The sequence below is a fragment of the Syngnathoides biaculeatus genome, chromosome 18, assembly GCF_019802595.1.
Source record: "Syngnathoides biaculeatus isolate LvHL_M chromosome 18, ASM1980259v1, whole genome shotgun sequence".
In the NCBI taxonomy this organism is placed as follows: Eukaryota; Metazoa; Chordata; class Actinopteri; order Syngnathiformes; family Syngnathidae; genus Syngnathoides; species Syngnathoides biaculeatus.
Genome location: NC_084657.1, coordinates 4740188 through 4765232, shown reverse-complemented (window position 1 = coordinate 4765232; position 25045 = coordinate 4740188). Strand labels below are relative to the sequence as shown.

At 41.8% G+C, this 25045-nt stretch overlaps 2 protein-coding genes across 2 annotated transcripts in view; one reads left to right on the top strand and one right to left on the bottom strand.

Moving 5' to 3' along the window:
* Positions 1-3875, bottom strand: part of fam222ba (family with sequence similarity 222 member Ba) — a 36828-nt gene extending 32953 nt beyond the window's left edge. The window contains exon 1 of the mRNA XM_061802758.1: positions 3739-3875. The gene's annotated coding sequence lies outside the window, so the exon portion shown is untranslated. The remainder of the gene's footprint in view (positions 1-3738) is intronic.
* Positions 3876-11467: 7592 nt separating this feature from the next.
* Positions 11468-22412, top strand: eral1 (Era-like 12S mitochondrial rRNA chaperone 1). The gene is made up of 11 exons (XM_061802802.1): positions 11468-11710; positions 13801-13959; positions 14077-14204; positions 15330-15407; positions 15479-15525; positions 15607-15668; positions 15762-15874; positions 17710-18012; positions 19391-19540; positions 19658-19738; positions 19981-22412. Exons 1-11 carry the CDS (start codon positions 11605-11607, stop codon positions 20101-20103), a joined length of 1350 nt encoding a protein of 449 aa, XP_061658786.1. The 5' UTR covers positions 11468-11604; the 3' UTR covers positions 20104-22412.
* Positions 22413-25045: the final 2633 nt, after the last annotated feature.

Here is a 25045-nt window from a genome sequence, read left to right as displayed (position 1 = left end):
CTGACAAGTGCAGGACCTTCTGCAACATAAAGCATGTGGTCTTAAATGGGAGCCACTCAAGAACAATTGTTTTGACTTTGTGAGAGCAATCATAGGTCGCTCCTAGTTCAATCCAGTCAATTTAGCATTTGGAAAGATGCGTGTGGATTCACATAGTGCTCTCTTCATTGCTCTCAGCATTCCGCTCAAGTGAGCTAAAGAAGTAGCTCGCCCATATGCAATATTTACCCCTGCCAAGGTGGTCTGTTCATGAGAAGGTTATTTTTTGGCCCCTCTTGTGTACAGTTTCTCGTATGGAAATCTTGTTAAATTTGTAATAAGTATGATTTTTTTTATAAGTATTCCCATTACATTTGGAAAAATATGCTGACTGACTGACGATATAAAAACTCAATCCTCCTCCTTGTTGCCATCCTTTACACGCCAAAGTTAATCACACAATATCATCTTAAACTTTGTGTGTCAGTGGTTTACTTATTTTCACAGTTGAGACGAGCATGATCTGGTTTGAAGAAAAAGATTAACATGTTACTGTTTTAAACACAAAGCTGTGGTTAATTTGTGTAGGAATGTTAAAATTCTATTGATTTTATAAATTTCATAAAGGTGACAGTAGACTAGAACATAAAACATTGAAAAAAAAAAATCACCTACAAAATCTCTAGAAACTCATAAGTCATGTTTAATACTAACCGCATGGAGGTAAAGGTTCATCATACATAATTTTGTTTGGATATCAGGTAACAAATTTCAGAAGCTGATAAGATTTTGCATGACAAATGTTTTAAGGCTTGGCATGCGATACATACTTATTTTTATGAATCCTTGTATGCACACACCAGCAGGGCCAAAAAAAGCCAAGATGCGGCACTTTAAAAACAAAATGTGCCTCTTCTGCCTACACTGTAAATCAATACATTCCAACACATTTGTCAGCAGCTGGCAGGAAAGCCTAAAGGCAAACTTGCTTTTCTGCCCTCAAGGCAAAGACTCTCAGTTTGTGGTGACAGGTCAAAGTCAGCACATACTCATGAACGAGTGCAATTTCCCTTTGGTGGAGCGCACTCATTTTCTACCGTGTTGACCAGTGTGACATGAACAAATGATCCAGGTGATCCTGACATTCAGGCTCGTCTGCTAGCTTTATAGGTGACGAGCAACGCACGAATCAGAGTAAACCGAAGTTGGAAAGCCTCACGGCCGTGTTTGGGGGGCGAGCTAAAATGTGTTTGTCTTTTAGCAGGGGTCGTGGGTGGAATTAATACAAAACCTGTCAAGCACAAGTCTGGTATTTTCCTTTTTTTTGAGGGGGGGGGGTTATTTTGTAATGACTTCAAGGGGAGCGGTGTTAAGTGAACTGACTTACTTTCCTTCGTGAAGCATCCATGGTTGCAGAGTATTCTAGTGTTATGCAAGTCACCAATGATGCAACACTGAGCTAGGACATGATCACAAGTGGCCATAAGTAAAGCAAGCAAGTCAAACTGTAGATGCTGAAAAGGCAGCAACTCAGCAAGCGCTGAGCGCTAGTCAGGTGACTGGGTAGCTTCTATTGTAAGTTTAAAAAAAATAAAATAAATACGGAAGGTTCTACAATGTTTCAAAGGGTATGCAGTAAAAGAAGCAATTTGTGCAGCAGCGGTATACGAATATGTGGTCCTGTGGAACTAGAAGAAACTCATTTACTGCCATACTTATTGGTTTTCAATTCATTGTTTGATATTTGGGGACTGGATTTTTCTTTTTTTTTTTTTTCCCCCCAAAGAAATAGCTACTCTGCAGCAATTATTACTTCTGTAAATAATGGATTGTGGCACTTTTTTTTCCACCTTGCTTCTACATTTCAGTTAGGCCCCTAGCGTACGCACAAAACCGTCATTACCAAGAACCTCTGGGAAGAGTTTGTTTACTTTATTGGTTACCTCTTGTTAACACTGTGTTAACATTATGTATCCTATCCACTTTTTTTTTTTTTTTAAATACAACCTCCTCCAATTCCCATTGCTCCACTTCCTATGGAAAATTTGTTAATTAAATTGAAGGTTCCCGAAATCAATCATGCTCGACCTTTGAAGTTTCACGTCCTGTACAGTGAGTCCCTGTTAATCATGGGGTATAGGGACCAAGCACTAACACAAATAGCACAAATCTGTAACTATGAGCCACCAGATGGTGCAAAAATAATATTGTAGTTCCTTTGGCCTCAACACAAAAATGGCGACTGAGTTGTCCAGCAAATATTTTTTCCCCAAAACATCTGTGATTAGTCAAATTTGTGAAAACTGAAACACAAATATGACACAGTTCAAGGTTCACAGGCTTGTCAACATCACAAATCTATTGTAAAGGCTTAATCGTGGTCGGTGTGACAGTAGAGCACATTCCAGATGGGAGAGGCCTTAAAGTCATTTGTTTCTAAGACCTAACTAATCTTCATTGCGCTGGGAAACGTAGCACCCCGATGCAAAAAGGTTTCCTTCTACTCGATAATTACACACAGTCCGGGGGGCTGAGTTTCCCCGACGACACACTGAAATTTAATCATCTGCTCTTTGGAAAATGTAAGTGGAGAAAGTTGTGTTGCGAAAGTGTACTTTTGGACAAGTAAGGTCAGGTACTATCTCTGCACAGATCCTGCCAAAAATGTATTTTAAAAAAAACTTTTATTCTACTAGAAAATGATTCTTTTTAACTGACCACACCAAATATCCATTGAGGTCAACGCACACAAACAGTTCAAACATTTCACCATACAGAACGCATTCCTCTGCATTATTCAACCATAGTCCAGTTTTAGGTATAACGCCGGACCACGACATTTCAATAAAACATGACTCACAGCGGACCAATACATAAATAAACAAACAAATAAATACAACAGCCACGGCATTAACATTCCGCCGTGCAAAGATCAGACTCGGAGGGGGCAGAAACATCGATAGGATCCCATTAGTTAAGTGCGCCCTTAGGATACCCGAAATGTGATCATGGTCAGACTTCTCCTGTCCAGACATAGACCATTAAACGCTGTGGTAGAAGAAGAAAAAAGGGCTGCTCCTCACATACTACATCGTCGTCGTCTTGTTCTTCACTCTCCACTCTACCTCCGAGGTCGGATTTGTGCGGCCGGGTGACGTCAACCTTTTGTTATCACCTTTAACACTTGCCTTCGCAGGTGGATAAAAAGCCTTCTCACTAGCCCATCAACATCATTGCAGTGAACAGTTAACAGAGGAGCTACCAAGCGACAACTTCATTCTGGTGAAATAAAAGCCTTGACACGGGGAGCAGTGGCAACTTTAACCAAATAGGACGCCCCGGGGCACAACGGAATAAATATGAATAAGGATGATTTTGTAGGAAAATGGTCGTAAATCCAAAACTGTTGTCACAAGAACAAGCTAAGCGTCTTAATAATATTAATAATAACAATCAAAGAACCGGTTTCGTTTAATGCCGCTTTGCTTCTAGCATGAACGCAATGCGAGCTGAAATTCGGCTCACCGTGAGCCCCTGAGACGGAAAGACGAGCCACAAAGCCGCAGGTTGCTCGTCCTAAGAGTGCCAGCTGAGTGGCCAGCTCCAGGCTAGCTAACCTAGCACGTCTAAAACGTACACGGTCCATTGTTGCCCTCTCTTCCTCCTCGCCTTTTCTCAAATACGCGTACGCCCGAATGTGGCGGCGGTGTCACCGACGGGAAGGCACGAACGCCGCGAAGCAAAGGCACGACTACTTACTCTCCGTCAACCTCTGCGAAAGGCATCGTTTAGTCGGTCGCCATGGTTCGAAACGGACAGATTTAGTCCCGTCGCCGCGCGCTACCGAATCACTGCTGCCGCCGCCGCCGCCGCCGCTGCTGTCTGCGGCAGCTACTTCCGGCGCATGCGCGCTACACGGCTACGTCGACCCGCCAGTTAAAGAGACAGGCGCCTTCTTCACAAGTACGCGCACAAGTACTCTACAAGGGATGACAGTACTTGTGAACAAGACGACTGTACTGTACTGTATTGTATTGTACTATACTCAAGTAACGCCGCAACGTCCTATTTTCAGAGGTGGCCAAGGTACTCACACTCTGCACTTAGGTTAAAATATAAATACCTGTGTAAAAAAAAAAAAGTCGAAGTAGAAGTACTTATTCAACTCCTCTACTTAACTAGGATTTTTTTTTAAGTAAAAATGTAGTTTTACTGTCACATACGAACTCACTGATTTTGGTCTATAATATGCAAAGTCAACTGGGTTCACATTCTGTTGCCCCGTGACCCCTATTCAGAACAAATACGAAATATACTGTAGTACTTAATAATATTGTACTTTCGAAAGACATATGGTAATCCTTCTTTCCATTTTCTTTTCTTTGACCTGTGACCTTGGGCTTCAGGAGCTTTACTGAAAGTATGAGAGAGAAAATGAGTCTCCTGAAAAAAAAAGAAAATTGCAAATATATCTATTGGACAGAGGTGAGGTCAGCCCCAAGTGTGAATGTTTTTAAATCCAGTTGAAAACGTTTCTTTTTTATCATGCTTTTTAGAATATACCCGCTTTTTGATCATTTTACTTGTTTTTGTATTTTGTTTGTCATTTTTACTGTTTTTATCCCGTTTTAAACGTTTTATCTCTTTGTTTTCAAATGCCTCTAATCATGTAAAACAGACTGAGTTACCTCATGTATGAAATGCGCCATACAAATACATTTGCTTTGCTTTGCTTATTGCCAATAAGTGGGTGTAGAACTAGCAAGCAGAAGCAGAATTGGACAAATCAAACCTTGTACTTCCATAGCACTCAAAATGTGTCTAAATTTTACACTTGTAAAATGCTCCCATGGTTTCATACTTAACATTGAGACTGAGATCTAATTACATAGTTATAACAATGATTAAAAAAATAACTTTTTTCCTTGTTTTACAGTACATATAACACGTCTACACACCCCTATTCCAATTTCAGGCTTCATGTGATGGCTCTTTTTATAGGGCCTTTACTAACCCTCAACAAAGTTCAGATGTTCTGGTTGGCTTTTTATTTTTTAATGCCTTTGTTAACTTATTGCAGAAAGCCATACATAACAAACCCTCCAAAATGGATCTGGGGAAAATTGCATGTTATGGGACCTCCATCCATCCATTATCTTTGCCACTTATCCTCACAAGGGTAGTAGGGAGTGCTGGTGCCTATCCCAGCTGTCAACGCGCAGGAGGCGGGGTACACCCTGAACTGGTTGCCAGCCAATCACAGGACACATCGAGACAAATGGCTGCACTCACAATCCCACCTAGGGGCAATTTAGAGTGTCCAGTTAATGTTGCATGTTTTTGGGATGTGGGAGGAATGCGGAGTGCCCAGAGAAAACCCACGCAGGAACGGGGAAAACATGCAAACTCCACACAGGGATCGAATCCGGGTCCTCAGAACTGTGAAGCAAACGCTTTTCCAGCTTATCCACCCTGCAGCCCACATCTAGTATCGACTATATTAAATATTAATGATAATATTAAATAGAATGTATAACACAGCAAAACTTTTTGTTCCTCAATAGATGTAGTAGGCCCATCATCCATACAATACATGTAAATAATTGTGCATTCTGAAATGAGATTGCCAAATTAATAAACTTTTGTTTTAAAATACAATGACAACACTATGGAAGTAAATATGCGCCACCAGGATTTGAATTTGAAATGTCTAAAATTCACCATCTGTGCCCCCAGGCAGGGTTACTTCAGATCAGAACCAAACAGCCTGCCAATCCAGTAACGCTTTCTTAGTATGTGACGTCACGTGACTAAGACAGACAGCGAATTGTGGCCAGTTGAATTGTTAACATTGAAAAGTTACACTGAAATACAACTATTGAAAATGTGATCACTTGAGATTTGTAATTCAAATCCTGTTTTCTGTGGCATTCCAAATTCAAGTCCTGGTGGCACAGATTTACTTCCATACAATACCATTATAATTTGTGAAAAAAACAATACAAATGTCATACCTCCACATCATGCTTGTACAATGATTGTAGTGATCTACTGTAACTAAGCTTGTTATCAGAGTGGAATCTACCCTAAGGTATCGATGCGAGGGATCTTTGTATCCCTTTACAAGTCATGTTTAGGGTAGCTTCAGTCAAAATGGATGCCACGAACCACCCTAAAAAGCCGTTGGTGATAATGATAATTTTTTTAAAAAGTTTTCCTTTAGTATAAATGAAAAAAAAATGTACATGCAACCATCCATTTTCTTTAGCACGTCAGCCTTTACAAGAGCACGCACAACAGTATCAAGATTTGAATCTGAACCTCGAAACTCTGAGGGAAATAATAAGTGAATCCCTTTAATAAAATTTACTGTCCATGCCTGAGTTGACATGTTTGAAGAGCCACCAAACTATCATATACTTGCTTCTGTGTATTTCATAGGAGCTTTGTGCACTGATCTACAACAAGGAAACGGGGTTTTCATGTGTGCTTGTCTATGTGTTTGGGAACGCTTGCACAATCGATTGTGCCCAACTCTGCCCGATTTGATTAAAGGTTGTGTTTGTTTAAGCCCACCTGTCCTAATCCTTTTAATCAAAGATGTCTATTTGTGTGACGACTGCCTGCAAAGAATTGCTGCATGTTCATGAGCAGATAATGCACTCTTACTCCAAAATTTCAACACGTCAAGGACAAATGACACGTAGTGGGCAGCATACAGAGCAATGGAGAGCGTGGTAAGGAAGTGTAGAAACGGGTCCAAGTGGGGTGGAACAGTTGGCGAAAGGTGTCTGATGTTGTATGTGACAGAAGAGTCTCCGCGAGGATGAAGGGCAAAGTCTATAAAACATTGGTGATGTACGGATTAGAGACAGTGGCACTGAAGAAACAACAGGAAGCAGAACTGGAGGTAGCAGAAATGAAGATGTTGAGGTTCTCGCTCGGAGTAAGCAGGTTGGATGGGATTAGAAATGAGCTCATTAGAGGGACAGCCAAAGTTGGATGTTTTGAGGACAAGGTTAGAGAGAGGAGACTTAGATTGGTAGAAGGGTGCTGAGGATGGAGCTGCCAGGCAAAAGGGTGAGAGGAAGACCAAAGAGAAGGTTTATGGATGTGGTGAGGGAAGACATGAGGGCAGTTGGGGTTAGAGAGGAAGATGCAGGAGATAGGCTAAGATGGCAAAAGATGACACGCTGTGGCGACCCCTAACGGGACAAGCCGAAAGGAAAAGAAGAAGACGATTTTTGTTAAGTTCTCAGTTATAACTAATCTACCATGTTTCGATGATAGCCGGAACAGGCTCTGGCATTCCCGTGACCCTTGTGAGGAGAACCGGTTCAGAAAATGGATGGATGGATGTTTTTTTTTTTTTGGTATTTGTTTCTACTCATTTCAGCTTTACTCCAGCCACTAATTCTCTACATCTTAGTCCCATTGACTCATTCTGTCTTCGCCCACCTATGTATGTCCTTTGCCATTTCGTCTTGTCTTCTGTCACATCCTGAACCAACCGTCATCTGAAGAATTATTATTCAATGTTAGTGGAGTTAATACTTTATATCTTGTACCTGGTGATATTTCATTTAAAAAAAAAAAAACTGTGAAATGTGCACCATGCTGATTGTTCCCTTTTGCATCCGACTCACTGAATGGTCCAAAAATTGACAACGGTTGTTTGCTGTATCTTCTTTTCCTTTCGGCTTGTCCCGTTAGGGGTCGCCACAGCGTGTCATCTTTTTCCATCTTAGCCTATCTTCTGCATCTTCCTCTCTAACCCCAACTGTCCTCATGTCTTCCCTCACCACATCCATAAACCTTCTCTTTGGTCTTCCTCTCGCCCTTTTGCCTGGCAGCTCCATCCTCAGCACCCTCCCACCAATATACTCACTCTCTCGCCTCTGAACGTGTCCAAACCATCGAAGTCTACTCTCTCGAACCTTGTCCGCAAAAGATCCAACTTTGGCTGTCCCTCTAATGAGCTCATTTCTAATCCTATCCAACCTGCTCACTCCGAGCGAGAACCTCAACATTTTCATTTCTGCCACCTCCAGTTCTGCTTCCTGTTGTTTCTTCAGTGCCACCGTCTCTAATCCGTACATCATGGCCGGCCTCACCACTGTTTTGTAAACTTTGCCCTTCATCCTAGCAGAGACTCTTCTGTCACATAACACACCAGACACCTTTCGCCAGCTGTTCCAACCTGCTTGGACCCGTTTCTTCACTTCCTTACCACACTCACCATTGCTCTGGATTGTTGACCCGAAATATTTGAAGTCATCCACCCTCGCCATCTCTTCTCCCTGTAGCCTCACTCTTCCCCATCCGCCCCTCTCATTCACGCACATATATTCTGTTTTACTTCGGCTAATCTTCATTCCTCTCCTTTCCAGTGCATGTCTCCATCTTTCTAATTGTTCCTCTGCATGCTCCCTGCTTTCACTGCATATCACAATATCATCTGCGAACATCATGGTCCAAGGGGATTCCAGTCTAACCTCATCTGTCAGCCTATCCATTACCACTTTTCCCTGCAATTGACAGTCATGGATGGAAGGATGGAGGGATAGATTGCAGGACAGACAGACAACTTCGCCGATGTTCCTGCACCCGGCTTGCGTTATATGTACAATAATGCTCCTGCTCGATTCGCCCTGCAAGCCTGACTCTCCACATCAGTGAGTGAAAGAAGTGAAAATGCGGCCCAATCATACGCAATGCATACGGTTCAGCAGGTGGGGAAAGAGCAGTCGCAGCGGGCTCCATCAGGAAATAATACAAAGTTAATGATGCTGAATGGCGCTCTCTCGTTCCCGACCAAAGACGACATCAATACGGGATGTTAAAAGAAGCCTGTTCTCAATTATGCTTTCTATATTCACCGATGACATGAGTGATGATTTCAAAGGGAGCCATTATTGATTCACTCGGCAGACAAGTCCCATCGATTGGAAGTCTTTACTTGATCTCCCCCGCTGTGAAAAAGATTGTACAATCAGAGCGTGAGTGCGACCTATTTGGTTAGTTTGGGGGTTAAATTGCCTCCTCAAAAAAAAAAAAAAAAAAAAAAAGGAGCCAGAGCTGTGTCCAGAGACCTTGAGGGTCTGTCGCATAGGTCAAACATGATTCTGAACTGTGTCTGATTGATAAGATGTTTTAAATCAGATATCTTTTGATTAATCTGTTAAGAATGTGCAAGAAGGGAGGAAGGGGCTGCTAGCAGGTAGCCAGCTGTGCAGCATCACGCCTCTCAATGCAATCACAGCGTGATGGATGCTCTGATGCACTGACACATGATTTTTTTCCCCCACCTCTGCTCCCCATTGACATGCCTCCGTGGCTTATGTGCTTATTATTCCGTGAACTTTGTAATTCTTCATCCGCAGCAAGGTTTCACGAGTGGAGACACTGCCAGTTATTGCATGTCAAATCCCAGCCAGTGTCAGCGCCGGAGTATAAAAGCGGACGCCTGACGTTACCTTGACCACCGACTGTTACGTACGCCGCGTTAATTATACTGAGTTGATCGACGGAAATGTTGCAGCACGGAGAGGTTTTCGTCGGAATGCGTGAAGTCTCATTGGCAAGTGCTCTTCAAATGGCAATGTGGGCTATGGCTGATGATTAAATGGCCCGCGGGCAAAGCCTTTTTTAGCGAGTGCTCTTCCTGAAGGCCAAAGTTAATGCAGTCATAGAGAGTAGTCTGATACGTGCCCACATGAAGCGACCATGTGAGGGAAGCCCTGGGGGAGAGCAGGCCTTGAATGAATATGAGTGAGGGGGAGAGCGGGAAGAAAGCAGCGTTGCGGGGGGGGGGGGGGGGGGGGGTTACTGATCCTTAAATATGCTTTTGGTGTCTGCTTCAGTTAAGTGTCACCTACGTAAAGCTCCATTTTTGTCTCGCTCATCTGTGCAGAGCTTTTAGTGTTTGATGCTGACAGATTGCGAGCTACCTGATATCCTTCATCACCCTTCCCCACTTGGAGGTGCGCGCTGCACCCCGAGCGAGTCCTCCAGGACTAACAAACAGCCGGCGTGTTTGGACGATGCAGAGACATCTGCTCGGCTTGCCTTTCGCACGCCAAGTGGAAACAACACGTTCCCTTCAACAATTAATGCACAAAACAAATCCTGTCATTAACATCACATAGATTTTGTTATTCTGCGAATGGCTGACGCCCGGTCCATCGTATTATATATATATATTTTTTTATAGGTGTTTTCTACTTAATTACAGAGTGTGATGCCTTTTACCACCTCCCTCACAACTGTGCTCCAAGGCCCCTCAGGGACACAATCTGTTTTGTACACTCAAGGGAGATGAAGTAGAGAAATCTCTGCATCGCAATCCGATTAATGTCTAAAGACGCTGCATCCCTCACATCGAAGGGCGCGAAAGGAACTTTTGAGCAGCGTTATCCATCCATTTTAAAAGTCAGCAGGTGTGTTTATGCAATGCGATACGGTGAGAAGGTAATGCTTATTTTAGCCTCTGTAAAGCCTACCTGCTTTTGACGGGTGATGACTGAACTGAGGCTGCAGTGTTCCTGAGAGACTTGCTCAGAAAAAAGGGAAGAGTCATTCATTTCCGTTTTTGTGCAGTGTACGTAAACTTCTGGCTTCAGCCGTACATGTGAAATGCACATATGTGACTTAAGCCACGTGCACAGATAGACCTCAAGTGGTGGTCAATCACCTTCCCGTTTGCCACGGATGAAAAATGTGGCATTTTTTGTTGCGGCCCATTTTTTCCTTCATTCGTCAATATTTGAAAAAAAAAAATATATATATACTCTGTGCCATCAGTTCTACTCAAAGTGTTTCAATATCTGAAGGACATTTATTTGTGTCTTTGGGAGAATGCTATACTGAATGAGATTAATGCTGTGGGATTTTTTCGTAGCCTTCTACTAACTAATTCTTTTGAACAACGAGACTACTCTGATCCTTCAGAAGCTCTCTGCGGGCCGTGGCTTCTGTTGTAAAATGTGTGTCAAAAATGTCAGGAAAAGCCCAGGATAACAACTGACATTTATTTGGGGTTATTAAGAGGGGAGTTTAAATGGCGGCTACTATGTGGTTATTCGCTTTTAAAATGAGTTTGAACTTCAAGTAACTAATTCTGAGCACAGGCACATCCCCAAATGTAAGGAGGCAGGTGCACTTGTGCCACAATATTATCTCAAATGTTGATTATTACGTCCCTCTCGAAGATGAAGTTCCACAGGTTACAAAGTAATTAATTAATAGTGGATTTTTTTTTTAATTAGCGTGGGCTCATTGTTGTATAGTACAAAAACCTGCCTTTATGCATAATTGTAATTTGAGCACCTGCACCCAAAGATTTCATCGTATGTCCCTGAGTCACTTCCCTGTCTCCTTATTCCTGGTGAAATCAAAACATTTTAAGGCGCTCGTGAGCGTTTGCTTTGAAACAATACCGCTAGGGGGTAATGTTGCCAATGCGAAGACTTCTGAAAACCGGAAATCTTGCGTCGTTGGTCAAACAGCAAATATGGCGGCGCCCTGCAGATGTTGGTCAGTGTAGCGGGGTAACGGCCACCCAGATTTTATTTAGACATTTAATCATATCCAGTGAAGTGAAACAGTTCTTCGACATAACGTGTAATGGCAGTCAGATTGTGTGGGCGGTTTTTGAGGGACTCTGCTGTCATCTCCAGACGATTCTTCGTGTCTGCTCGACAGGAACCTCCGCAGTGGCTTCTCTCCACAGGTTGGCCAATGTTAGGGTAACGTTCACTGAACGTATCCAGAGCTTCGGAAATATCCTGTGCCAAACTTTTGCTGTCGTTGTCATCATAGCTTGGTTAAATAAGGTATAATACACAACCAATAAGCATCCATCCTCCTGTCGCTTCATTTTTTTTTTATTTTAACTGTTTCAGCCGTACCTCGAACAACTATATTCATCGAGCAAAAATACACACTGATACCTTCACTTTACATGGCAATGTGATTCATTTACTGAATCAGTCAATGTCAACACTAAAGCCTTATTATCCAATAAAACAAGGATCATACAGAGTACACTGGGTATCGTGTCGAGGACTGCCACACACAGCCAAAATATTTAAGTAATGCTTGCCGCAAAATTGTATTATAATATTATTCATTATTGAGTTATTAATATTTGTTAAAACATCTTACTTTAAGTATAATAATTATAAATTACGTTACATAATTCTAACCAACATTTACATGTTTTGGACAAGACAGTTTTAGACTGTTTTCAACCACGTGACTACATCCGGGGCACCTAGCCATGTCGGATGGGTTCACTCTATTGACGAGCCATTCACTCTATGGCTTCTGCATACAGACCGGAGTTACACAAATGTTCGTACGACTGATAAAAGTGACGCATGATGGCTAAAAAGACTTTGGAAAAGTATCAGGGCTCATTAGATGTTGTTTCAAGAAACCGTTACGACAAGAAGTGTGCTTTGATCGACAATATCGACCCACATGCCTTGGAGAAACACGAATGGAGCACACAAATGTGGGCGTCGGTAACCTATCTAGACATCGTCAACTTTCTCCTCTTCTCGACAAGTGCTCATACTGTGGACTGACTAAAGAATTACAAAGTTCTGGAGGCCTATAACCAATTCATCAATGGCTGGGTTCGTCATGCAGCGGTATCCATTGTAAGCAACCTGTGTCTCCACATGGCTAAGGTTAGTTTAACGCGCAATCCAATTTAAATATGTACCGTGTGATTATAGTCAGCGTTGTGTTAAATTATGTTGATTATACCAACTAAAGAGCTGTAGATAATAATTTTCATTTTTGTTACTAAGACGGAGCGCGAAAGGTTCGACTGGGACGGGTCCCAAGTGGAGCCCGAACTGCTCTCTACACTTCCACGGCTACATTTTTAACTCAACTCACAAAACAGCTAGCGATACGTTAACTCGTTTTTGCAAACTTATGATTATAAAACAAAAAATACAGATTTTGGGTGGCATGGTGGATCAGCTGGTAAAGCGTTGGCCTCACAGTTCTGAGGTCCCGGGTTCAATCCCGGAGCCGCCTGTGTTGAGTTTGCATGTTCTCCCCCTGCCTACGTGGCTTTCTTGTGGCCACTCCGTTTTCCCCTCACATTCCAAAAACACGCAACATTAATTGGACACTCTAAATTGCCCCTAGGTGTGATTGTGAGTGCGGCTGTTTGTCTCTGTGTGCTCTGCGATTGGCTGGCAACCAGTTTGGGGTGTACCCCGCCTCCTGCCTGTTGATAGCTGGGATAGACTCCAGCACTCCCCGTGACCCTCGTGAGGATAAGTGGTGAAGAAAATGGATGGATGGATGGATGGATGGATACAAATTTTGGAGACATGCGTTGCCTTCACACACGAGTATTATGTAGGGTTAGCAGCCACAGTTGTCGCCGTTTGGCTGCTAACTGCTCCGTTTTCTCGCACTGGTTCTTGACCACAGCTGCCAGTCGAAAGAAGGACGCTTTACAACGCCCACTTTCGTTTGACCAACCGATAACATTGCCGTGCGCGCCCATTCATGCGCCTTTCTGAAATGATTCCTGCTTGGTTACGGTTTTTTTACACAAATTCACCAAACCAAATGACGACCGCTTTCTAGACCTGGAGGTGTGTGACATCAGGCGAAAACTATCTATACAGGTGTGTCTCTCTCTTTCTCTTTCTCTCTGTCTCTCTCTCTCTCTCATGCACACTTCCTCTCAAAATCAGCTAATGGGGTATTTGCAAACCTGCGGATATGCAGCAGTTTAATGTGTGTCAGTTTCTTGGCAGCGCGGTAATGGAGATGCTGGTGTCTTTACAGGAAATGTTGCACGTAGCTGTGGAAGGAGTCGCTTGTTTATCTTCAATCCGGCCTGTTCTATTACAACGGATGCATTTGTGAGCAGACTGCTGAAAGGCAGCGTTGCGGAGGCAGATAACAGCCATTATCGCCTCCCTGCCTCTGTTCCTCCAGACAGAGGTGACTTGATCAATATCTCCAAGATGAACATCCTATCCTTAAGGGATCATGTGGCTGTCATCATCTTATTTATTCATGAATTTGTATCTGCTTTTTTTTTTTTTTTTTTTATGATAGGTGAACACATGTCGTTGTTATTGAGACATCCTGATCAGCCTGAACACGCCAAGGTTCTGAAAGTGGCTATAATTGGTTCGCCGAATGCTGGGAAGTCTACTTTGTCCAACCAGCTTCTGGGCAGAAAGGTTTTTTCTTTTAAACCTGTAATTATATCTGAAATGTTATAGAAGCACTAAATTGGGGTACATCCATGCCACATATTTTCTAACTTATATTTAAAGCGTAAGAGACCCCACCTGATGATTGGGGGGGGGGGGGGGAATCACCGTGTTTGCATCCTATATTACTGTGTGGTCAATTTTTTGAAAATAATAACATTGCTTTTTAAAAAAAAAAAAAAAAATTCCATCTTTATTGAGAACAATAAAAAAACTAATTTCTTGAGGAAAAACGTGATCCGCTTTAATCAGGGGTGTCAAATATATTTTTGTCACGGGCCACATTGTAGTTATGGTTTCCCTCAGAGGGCAGTGCTGACTGAAACCATAAAAATCTTTAACCGCTTTATCATATTTACACATCAAGTTTATGAACTAGTTTTGGCATCAGAAATCAAGCGTTCTGGGTTTTTCAACAATTGCTGATATTTGATAGCACAAAATTGCTTCCAATATCTCGGTGACAATTTCAAATTTTTATACAGATTTAAACACGAATCTTGGAAGTTGACACGCATGATTTGTGTTCGCAGGCCACAAAAAATAAAGTGGTGGGGCCGATCTGGCCCTCGGGCCTTGAGTTTGACAGCTGGGCCTTGACTTAATAACTGGTTGACCCAACACCACAGTTCGGGCTGATGTGCAGACATTGTCTCATATACTTGATAATTCCGAGCTGTCCAGGCCTAAACGTCTTCTATGCTATAATTTCTGGTCGAGATGATGTTGATGAAGTCTTTGAAATAACTTCGTAACCCTTGCTCGCTTTATTTCATTCAACAGCTGTTTATCGTATAACCTCCAAATGTTTTTTTTTTTTTTGGGGGGGGGGCTGTGGCTCACATAAGCCTGTTGTTGTTTCGCAACGCAAACTCCAAATGTCTATGTAGCTGCAGTCCACAGCTCCAAACTCATTGTCTTATCTCGAGATAATTAATTGAAAGGGCTCACATGCCTTTTCCTCAAGCACTGTGAGATTTGGGGTAGGGGTTGTTCTTTGTTTAAGAAATACAGAGTTATTTACTCCAGTGTCCCTCCTACAGTTGAATATTGTTTTACGTTTCAATCCCTATATATTTTGTCTCATGCAAGGTGTTTGCTGTCTCTAAGAAAGTACACACTACACGGAAACGAGCGCTGGGAGTGCTAACAGAAGACGACACGCAGATTGTAAGACTTTGTCTCCTTTCCTTTACATTTGATTGAAGCTCAATGTTGAATCCAACATGTGTTCATTTCAGATTTTACTGGACACACCCGGCCTCACCACACCGTCAAAAGTCAAAAAGTACGCCTCGTCTTTTTTTTTTTTTTTTTTGAATTGTTGTGTGTGCTTTGTTTAAATTATTCCTAACATGCATATTGGCAGACACCAGCTTGAGAAGTCTTTGCTTTTGGATCCTTGGAACACGGTGACAGAGGCCGACCTAAGTAGGGCTGCATTTTTCATTGTTTCTTTCGTTCCAATAGTGAAATACAGTAGCTGGATGCCAAAGTTAAATCACAGCGACTTTCCGTTCACAGTGGTGGTCATCGTTGACGTGTCAGACAGATGGATGTGCAGAAGGCTGGACTTTGAAGTTCTCAAATGCCTCGCACGGCACCCGAACATCCCAGCGATACTTGTCCTCAATAAGGTATCCTCTCCTCGGAGCACAACATTCACACCGTCTCAGCCTAGTCTCAAACTAACACTGTGATACTTAGCTCTGCAATTAAGTAAATAAACACCACCCAGTCACAATTTGAGGAACCAAAATCATACGTTACCCATTGTTAGCTGATGGAAAATTTTCCAGCTACAAAAAGTCCTGTGGGATTACTAAGCCTAATCAGACCAACTTGGTCAATGGAAAATTGACTTTTTATGTGATTTGGGTTTGTGTTCTGCGATGTATTGATGTGCCACATGCACTCAGTGTACTCTATGAACCGCTTCCTCCACAAGTCAACACGCTTATTGTCGTTATGAGCACTTGACCGCCACTCCCCACGCTTTCAACTTTGCTTACACAATTAGAAGGTGCTTGTAACAATAAAATAATAATCGTTTTGTATTTTGAGAAAAGTATGTCGGAGAAATTTTATAAACAGACACGTGAACTTTTTTTTTTTTTTTAAATTGTGAGAATAATTACAACTGCGCACTTGTCGCACATTCTCAGCGCACATGATCGCAGTGAACCACAGCCTGACTTTTTTTTTTTTTTTTTTTTCCCCACACACAACACGGAAGAACACGGTCTCCTGCTAGTTTACCTGACTCGGCCCCCCTTCGGCTCTTAAGGGGTTACACTCATAATTACAAACACCGTCCACCCACACAGTCTGGGCAACATAGAGCAAAGAGAGTTAGACATGCTGCTTGTGTTTTCTCTCGATAATAATGGTAGAAGTAAAAAAGAAGTGCTGTTGCTTTAATGAATGTCGGTTAAGTGAATAATAGAAGAAATAGTGGTGAAACTGGGAGAGATTTTCCTTTTTTTTTTTTTTTTTTTGAGCAAAAAAAAAAAAAAAAATTCGTCTGAAGCCAAAGTAGAAAGTCCAGGATAAGATGGTGTATAATGTTAAAATTTGACCTTGGCACAGCCTGATCAAGGATGAAAGCACAGACAATACAGTGCATAAATAGCTAATTCTTTATTTTAAATATTGGAGGCAACATAACATTAACCTTAAAACTGTTTAGGGGCATCATTCAGCTTTCACCATGCATTGCTAAAGATATTCTGCAAGCAATAATTCAGTTTCACACCAAAAAAAAAAAAAAAAACAGACAGTGATGTCATTGTGGGTTAAAAAAAATGAAACAAAGTTTGATGCGACTTTTCAAATTTACAGTTCATAGTTGGCTTGGTTTGGTTAGCAATGTATTTTCTTGTTTGTTGACATTTTCATTGTAAGTTTGCAAAAAGACAACATTTTTCTTAGAAATGTTCAGATGGGAATGTAAATGCTTTAATCTGAATCTTTGAACGAGTCATGTCGCTTCAATGGATGACACAGATCTGACCACAGTGCATACGTCTAATGTTGCTCAGAGTGGTCAAAGGGGGCGCTCACGGGCTTAGAGTTTTTTTCTCAGACACAAGGTGAGAGTTCGGAAGCAATTTCTTGTTAAAATGTCTGTATTATTTACTGATAACGAAACATGGCGTCAATAATTGTTGTCAAATTCATGTGTTTCAGTCATTTACAAGAACAAGAATTGAAATGGTTTTGAAGGGATACGATATACACGCTGTGAAAGCACACTTGCATGCCATGACGCAAATCTGAATTCAATTTAGTTTTACTTCTAGTAGTTTACTTATTTGAATTTGGAATTTTTGGGGGTGCAAATCATATGCCTGTAATTAACATGTCTTTTTTCATAGGTTAGGGACAGCAAGTGTCTGTCACATATAGGCAAAAAGGACTGTTTGACTTCCAGGAATCTCACACATCTTCCCTTAAAATGTTTTGTCTTTAGGTGGACCAGGTGAAGGTGAAGGACAAGTTGCTGGACGTCACAGCGACGCTGACATGCGGCGTTGTAAATGGCCGCAAATTACGCATCCGACCGGTAATCAAGGCCCCCCCGGTGGAAAAGAGACCAGAGAGGGAATTGGAGGAGTCGCAGGACCGGGACGCCATCGGAGACGGTGCTGATGGGGACGAGTCTGTCCTGACCAAAGAGCGGATGAAGGTGCTCATGAGCCAAAAGGGATGGCCTCGCTTCAAGGATGTCTTCATGCTCTCATCTTTGGACAGAGAGGATGTGGAGACGCTGAAGGTGGGGAAAACCCTACACGTATTTGATCATTTTTCTAATCTGGCTTTCAATTCGACCTGCCAAATTTAAGACTTTTTAAAAGCAAAAGCTGTCAAACAGACAATCAATTTATTTATTTTTGTTTCAACTTAAAATAAAATCTTATTGCCGCTTCCATTTGACGTTTACCGTAAAGCTAAACATACACATTGGGTATTTAAAACAGCCGCATAGCTTTGCCTTTGCTAATGCTAAATGCAAACACCGCCGATAAAATGATTGAAACCTCAAAAGGAAATACGTAATCTGAAACGTGGAGGAGGTTTGGTTAGTTACGGGGCTGCTTTGTTGCGTTTGACACAAGGTGACTTGAATCTGTGCAGGGTGCAATAAAATCGTAAGGCTATCAAATCATTCTGAAGTCAAATACTGTGTGGGTCCTTCAACAGGATAGTAACTAAGAACAAAAACATTGAGCTATTGTGAGTGAGCCCTGGTCTAAACTCTATTGAACATATGACGCTGGAGGATTGTGCACAAGTCTCAATGAGGGTTGCAAAAATCATTGCCTTGCGGTTGTGCAACAACAATTTTAAATTGAAAATACCATATTTTTTTCACATGCCAGTTTAAGTGTTTTCTCAGTTGGAATAAAGATGTTGCTACCGTTTTAAAATTTCACAAATTTTTAGTTTTCCTAACTGATACTGTTATGACCCTGTCAGTTTCAATTTATTTAATGACCACTGTGGATTTTTGTTTCTTTTCTTCTTCTTTTTTTTTTTTTTTTTTTTTTAAAACAAAGGTCACCATGTGGCTTCTGGTTTGTGTTTTGGAGTAGACTGTAAATGTTGGGCGTCACCTTTTGTAAGGGTTAAACTGAATGTTGTTTTTAAGAAATATATAGCAGAAGGGCGACACGGCGGAGAATCTGGTGAGAGTGTTGGCCTCACAGTTGTGAGGGCAGGGGTTCAAATCCCAGCCTCGCCTGTGTGGAGTTTGGACATTCTCACCGTGCCTACGTCTTTTTCTTTCTTCGGGGACTCCCAATTTTCTCCCACATTCCAAAAATATGGAATAATTGTAGACTCTCTAAATTGCCCCTAAGTGTGATTGTGAGTTTCACCGTTGTCTGTCTCCATGTGCCCTGTGATTGGATGGCAACCAGTTCAGGGTGTACCCTGCCTCCTGCCCGGTGACAGCTGGGATCATCTTGTGAGGATAAGCAACTCAGAAAATGAATGTATGGATAGCAGTTAGGGAAGAGGTAAAAGATGAACATGGAGGGCGGAGGATAGTGTCCTGAGGAACGCCACACCGCTACTTTGTTCAATCTATGTTTAAAAGTGCTGTAACTCAATATTTTTTTTGTGCATTCCCTCCCGTTTTTCTATCACAGAACTATTTAATGGTCACAGCCCAGTCTGGAGCCTGGAAGTACCATAGCGAGGTGCTGACAGACCAGAGACCAGAAGAAATATGCATCAACATAATCAGAGAGAAGCTTCTGGAACACCTGCCCCAGGAGGTGCCATATTCAACGACCCAGGTGATGAATGAATGAATGACGCTTGGTCATGCACGCTGATGAATCTTGTCACGTTAATTTTGCCTTTAGACCTGAAAGAAGTATTTGTTTTGAATGTAAATGGGTTTCTGGTTGCAGTCTGTTGAGCTCTGGGATGAGGATGAAAATGGACAGCTCACCATCTTGGTGAAAATTCGCACCAAGAAAGAAAGTCACACGGTAGGTCACTCACGGTTTTAATGTTTTTGCGCTCAGGCCAAAGCAATCAAAGCATTACTTTGGCGCCATCTTCTGGCATTTGTGTATGTACCGTATGCCGTATTTTCTCGAAGCGCACTCTAACAATATGCAATATAAGAGCTCTGTGTTTATACCACACTTACATTTGTACACGTACTTTAAGCTTTTGAGTATTCTTTGTTTTATACTCTAAGTATTTTTTTTTCTTTCTGCATGTTCAGAGAATGGTGATCGGCACGTCAGGCCAGATGATCGCACGTATCGCCCAAGAGACGAGCGAGCAACTCACGCACATCTTCTTGAGACAGGTCGACCTGAAAGTCTCAGTCAAGATGAAAAAGTGATGAATTTCATTCTTTGGAAAGGCAACCGCAACTGAACATTTTCAAAAGGTTGCAAAAAGTGTCTGGATGGGGAAGCTGCAGTCGACTCCAGCAAAAAGTCAGAATAAGATTGAGAAAAGATTCAACATGGTGGTGACACTCAAGAAGCGGCAAACCATCAGAACAGGCCCGTGCACCGGGACCCACCCGGCAAAAACTTTTGCAAAAGCCATGCTCGTTCACGGTTTTGCAGGACTTCCAAGGTTCCACGATGGACTATACAAGAGACAAAAGCTTCAAAATAAGACCGGGGTGGCATCATAATGGTATCGTGGTTAGCCTATCTGTCTCGCTCTTCTGAGGTTTTGGGTTCAGATCTCAGTTTGCATACTTAGCACCATACTTGTGTGGGTTTCCTCCGGGTACTCCGACTTCCTCCCACCTTTCCACTCCTCTCCACTCGCCTGTTCGAGCCATTGAAGACTCCAATTTGATCATAGTTGCGAATGGGTCTTTGTCTCTACGTGGTCTGCAATTGACTGCCGACCAGTCGGGGGGGTGCCCCGCCCATTTGCCAAAGTCAGCTGGAAGAGGCTTCAGCTCATCAGAGAAAAAGAAAACTAATCATAATCATAATAATCATAATGGTTGGAGGCTTGTACCTCATATTGCCACTGCGCAACATGTGTATTTTGAAGTCATCTTAAACACCAAATATTAAAATGGCCTTAAACTGAATTGCAGTGAGTATTTGTCGAAGTCGAAGGCAGCCTTCATTGGACGTTATCGGCTTCTGATAGTACTTTGCTATCGTGTTCACAGTCGAGCGGCTTTGGGGAGCTGATGGTTTATCAGCGGCTGGCAGGTTTCACCAGACGCCGCCTACCGTGCTCGCGCACAGCACACGCGCTTCTAACGTCAGTGAAAACAAAAACAGGAGCGCTTCCAAGGGAATTAATGGAATTGGGGGTAAGGGGGGGAATGAGCAAATTTATAAAACACAATATATACACTGCTATACAAATTTTGCTGAAATTCTTCACAGGAATTAATACAGTTAAAGCCAAAATGATTTGTACTGTGGCCACATTTTTGTTAAAGTGGGATTGTATTTGCTAAATAGCAATTTTTATGTGTGTGGGGGGGGGGGATTAGCGGTTGTATTTGTTTTTTTAATTAGACTAATTTTTAAAAATCTCTTCAAGTCAGGCTAAATGCATAAAAGCCACTCAAGTATGGGGAAAAGGTGTAAACGCCACGCAACCAACATTCAAACCCAGAACCTCCTGACTGTGAGGCAGACATGCAGACCACTCGCCAACTGTGCTTACCCCAAACAACAAATTTGTACATGACCTCAAATTTCCAGGATTTTTATTGTTTAAATGTCTACATCACCACTTCTGAAGACAAGACAAGGTTGCGCTCAAGAACTTTATTCCACTTCTATACAAAACATATGAAGAATCTTTTTCCTTGAGTCTCGCGGTCCAGATGTTAATGAGCAAGAGCCGTAGAACCCTTACCATTACTAAAACTCAGTAATGGTAACGGTTTGACGGCCCCCCCCCTCACCGCTCTCTCTCTCTCTGAAGTGTACATGCAGCGTGGGTCCAAGGGCGAGGAGCGAATGACCCCCTGGATAGTACATCATCTATACTGTAGTGTCTTTTCATCAAACTTACAGTATAAGATGATATCCTGTCCAAGGCACAATCTTCTTATGTGAGTTCCTCACATGAATCAAATATTTTCAAAAGCAAACACTCAATCTTCATGTGTACCATACTCACTCATTTGCGCAGGGAGCATCTCCATGCTTGTATCCGGGGCCCCTCCCCATGTGATCCCCGCTATTAGAAGGCTCCCACGAGCTCATTAGCATACAGTGATGACACAAGGGTTGGACTCCCCCCCCCCCCCCTTATCTGGTACCGACCCGCTTGCCACTGTCCACACCCTGTCTTCATTTGCACAAAGAAATATACACCCAAAAAATTGCAATCATTTCAAATGCTCTTACATGGCCTAAGGCAGTGGTTTCAAACGTTTTACATGTAGTACCGCCATATTGCACTGCACTGTATTAAACATTGTGTCAACGGGCTTAATAAATTCTGTTCATATATTTGTTCCATTTGTATTGTGTGTTTTAAGCGCGAATTGTATTTGTATTTTTTTATTTAGTGATGCTTACGTATGCCACTAGGGGAGAGCCTGCGTAGCACACTTTTAGAGTCACGAGCCAATGCAGAAGAAATTAAATAGACTTCATGTTGAATAATATAAGTGATCGAAGCCCCCAGAACATATTCAAAAGGATGGATTTGGTAAGTCCCACAAAATGTCCAACAAGTGCTCCCAGACACATTTTCCTTTTCTTTACCGCTTTAACTTTGCTTTGCAGTTGGTGTCATTCGATTGAATTTCTTGGAAAAATTCACACTGCACTTCTTTCATGTAACCCGCAAAATGCATTTTGTATTTCTTGTCTTTTTTTTTTTTTTTTTTTTTTACATTTATCTTAAACACTGTTTTGTGTTCTGTTGCCTTGACGCATCAACAATGTTTCTTTTCAGTAGTGTGTCCACCCCCCCCAAACTATTTAAAAACAGTTTCATGGTTTAATAAAGTTTCATTTTTGAACACGATTGCAATCTGACATCCCCACGGATTAATGCCCGATACTTTTATGAGATAAAAATAAGTAATACGATATGCCAGATGATGATAGGACTTTTTCTACTTAATGGATTTCTCACCCTGAAATGTGAGGATTTAGATTTGTGACGGATATGTCACGGCTCACATCATATGTCAGATTTTTGTAAATATTAAATGAGAAACTTTGGTGGTGATTTCCCCCCCCCCCCATTACTAAAAAGGAAGGAAAGCAGCCAAAGCTTTTAAGGTGTATGTCAATGAAATCATCGAAGGACTCTTTTTTTTAAGATGTAATAACCTTGATCACGACACTAAATGGTCCCTGGCCGTTTCCATGGCAACACACTCCCTTGTTAGGGTGTGCCACCTGCTTGAGTGTATCTGCAGACCCAGATAAACAAAGATGTCAGGCTATCAAGGGTGGCTGGGTCTTGTCCTAACTTATCTGCAACAGAAAGCCTCTTTTTTTTTTTTTCTTCCCCCATCATATTTCCACTCTCGTTAAATATGATTTCTTAGTGGAAATTATTGCGGGATTTTAACGTCTTTTACGTCACTAAAATGAAATATAGTAAGTTGGCTATTCTCCATCCATCCTCTCCTCAAATCTAGAACAGTTGCACAAGAGGGATAGGCCAAGCCATTGTCTTTAGTTCCTAATAATCATTTCGCAGTAAGTCAACTGGGATAGATTCCAGGTTCTGATGACTACATAAAAATATTTACATTTCTTCTGTAGTGATTACATACAAAAAAACAAACAAACAAAAAAAAAGGCAGCATCACATTCAAACTCATGGTGTGGAAGTCAGCACACTTAATGCACTTTAAAGTGCTTCCGATTAACCCAAGTTTTTTTTTCTTTCTGACAAGCCTGAAGATTTTTTTTTTTTCCTGCTATTGAGTGCGATTTTGAAACTGTTCATAATTCCTTCCATCAGATTTAAGGCCCCAAAGAACAAAAGCCCCCAAGTATTAAGATGGCACCGCCGTGCTTCGGTGTAGGTATGGCGTTCTTTTAGTGATGACCGGTGTTGTTTGCGTCCAACATACTTTTGGGGATTATGACTAAAAAGTTTAATTGGGCGGCACGGTGGCGCAGCTGGAAAGTGTTGGCCTCACAGTTCTGAGGACCCGGGTTCAATCCCGGACCCGCCTGTGTGGAGTTTGCGTGTTCTCCCCGTGCCTGTGTGGGTTTTCTCCGGGCAGTCCGGTGTCCTCCCACATCCCAAAAACATGTAATTTTAATTGGACACGCTAAATTGCCACATCAGTGTAATTTTGAGTGCGATTGGTTGTCTTGATGTGCCCTGTGATTGGCTGGCAACCAGTTCAGGGTGTACCCCTCCTCCTGCCCGTTGACAGCTGGGATAGGTTCCAACACTCTTCACTACTCTTGAGGATAAGCGGCTAAGAAAATGGATGGACGAACCATAACACACCATATTCCCCCCACATCCATTTGGGAGGGTTTGTTATGAATGGCTTTCTGCTAAAAACCAACAAAAGCATAAAAAAAGCCGACTAGAACATCTGAACTTTGTTGAGGGTTAGTCAGAGGTAAAAAAAAAACAAGAAAAAAAAGTCTGTTTTATTAATGTTGTAACTATGTAATTAGATCTCAGTCTCAATGTTAAATACGAAACAAAGTGGGCATTTTACAAGTGTAAAATTTAGACACATTTTGAGTGCTTTTGAAGTACAGGGATTGACCAGTCCAATTCTGCTTGCTAGTTCTACACCCACTTGTTGGTAATAGATGAATTTGCATTTTTCTTTTGCTTTTAGGAGCCTCATTTTCTCTCTCATACTTCCAGTAAAGCTCCTGAAGCTCAAGGTCACAGGTCAACATGCGGATTTTAATCAGCGATCACATTTATGACTTATTGCACTACTGTCAGGTTGCACTAACAATCTTAACAAATATGACAAAAGTGTTTTTTTTTTTGTTTTTTTTAGAAAGTTGCAAGCTTCCCTTTATCTGAAAGCAAATGTGCATTTTATTGTGTTTCAAATCTGATGGCCTTCCCATGTGGCGTTTGCATTTTATACTATTTGTTCTGCCTTCCTCCCACATTGTCAAAGACACAAAGTACACAAAAAGGCTTCAGGCTTGTGGTGTATATACAGATATATATATATATATTTTTTTTTTATTAGATGATGGCGCACAACAAAGAGTAAAATGGACACATGCTTCATATGTCATGCTGGGTCAGTTTGTCAAAACATCAGATAGGAGAGTGTAATTTGAAATCTTGCAAATAACAAGAGATGTTTTTTTTTTTTTTTTCAATGA